Source organism: Merops nubicus, unplaced genomic scaffold (assembly GCF_000691845.1).
Source record: "Merops nubicus isolate BGI_N331 unplaced genomic scaffold, ASM69184v1 scaffold50091, whole genome shotgun sequence".
Lineage (NCBI taxonomy): Eukaryota > Metazoa > Chordata > Aves > Coraciiformes > Meropidae > Merops > Merops nubicus.
In genome coordinates this window covers 46,342-48,024 of record NW_008587230.1, presented here as the reverse complement: position 1 = coordinate 48,024, position 1,683 = coordinate 46,342, and the positions used below count along the sequence as shown (strand labels likewise).

General features: G+C 34.7%; 1 protein-coding gene across 1 annotated transcript in view; it reads right to left on the bottom strand.

The window, feature by feature from the left end:
* Positions 1-231: 231 nt before the first annotated feature.
* Positions 232-1,683, bottom strand: part of HGFAC (HGF activator) — a 39,945-nt gene continuing 38,493 nt past the window's right edge. Inside the window, exon 14 of the mRNA XM_008948841.1 lies at positions 232-402. Within this exon, the coding sequence (XP_008947089.1) occupies positions 232-402 (171 nt within the window). The remainder of the gene's footprint in view (positions 403-1,683) is intronic.

Here is a 1,683-nt window from a genome sequence, read left to right as displayed (position 1 = left end):
TTTATGAAGCCAAATAAAGACACTCTTGTGTACTGAGCAAACCACGGGGCTAGAATTCTAGATCAAGGGCATTGACATCAGATGAAGGAAGCCTACTTTTGAGGTCTGGTTTGGAATTGCTGAGAATTACCATGACAGTTTTCATACTTGTTTACAATAAAGTATTTATGACATTTTAGTGAAACCAAAAGACTCCTGAACCCGCCTTCAAATGTTAACATATTTAACTGTTCAACTATTTTTTCGAGGGGCTATTTTCTCATTAATCCAGTTTACATAGTTTGTCACTCGTGTATATACTCCAGGTCTGTTGACTCTGCCACAGCCATCTCCCCAGCTGATAACTCCATAGAGGTAAGAGATTTCATTTTCCTCACAGGCCAGAGGTCCACCAGAATCTCCCTGTGTTAAAAGTAAGCAAGTATTATCTAATTTGAGAGAAAGTAGTTGGAAGAGATCAGTTTGGGAAAGTCGTAAATTAAGAATCTTTACATGTGAGATTTAAACTAAAAAGAAAAAAAATAAAATATGGAAGCAGTGAAGTTCCACTATAGACAGGTTTTTTTAGTCATACTTGCTTCCAGTATAATGATGGGGTTTTTTATTTCCACACTGAACAGAAGTATCAAAATATCAGATTTTGTTTAAAAATTTCAGTGGGAGGCAGCAAGTCTTTGAGGCTTATGCTACATTGTAATATGGGCACTGCATGGATGGATTACATAAGGCAAAGTATTTGAAGAGTTTCTCAGTTCAGTTTATTGCAGACATCACAGATCATGAAAGCTGTTGCATACTTAGACACTTTTTCACGTGACTGTGAGATGCTGTAATTTTATGTGGCATATGGGTCTTTTGCACCTATTGGATTTGATGCTACTGAACATTTACCTCATCATTAAAACTGTAAACCAAAAATAAGACCAAACTAATGTGCGATGACACAATACAGCAAAGATGAATTTGGAACACTTCTACTTATGTAAAAGCTTGCAAGCATTTGGGAAAAGTTTTTTTATCGTTAGTATAGATTGACTTTCTACAGAAATGAAAGGAAAAATGTGACTTAGTAAACAGTACTGGTGAAAGGAGCCACCATTAGTTATTTAAGGCTAGGGAAAAATATTTTTTTTCCTATTTAAAAAGAAAATCCCTTGGGAGCAAAGTAGGTAGAAAAATTGTGTTGTCTTTATACTAGGAGATTTCTGTGATAAATGAGGGACAGAAAATGAAGTATTTCATCTGAGATCAATTTACTTCTCACAACCTTGCTTACTTCTCTACAACTCTTCTCACTGATTTTGGTATCAGTGATATAAGAGATATATATACAAGATATAATATATATTATACAAGATATAATGATAAACACATTGTCTGCTTAGCATTTCTTTGTCCTGAAATATTTGTAAACATAACAGATGGTTTACAGTTTAATCTCCTAAGCATACATTAAGAAAACTCAGAGGTCAGCTATATTTGTGGTGACATTAAGAGGTCTATGCTATTTCTCCTTAGAGCACACTACAAGTCTGCCAAAAGGAAAAAAAATATTAATCATCGATTCAATAATAATGATTTAATGTCATGAACACTGTTCTTAAGCAACGTCTGTGACTCTAAATCACTGTTTCTCAGACTTCACAACTCTCTCCTTCCCTCCGCTATCTTCTTGCTCCCTCT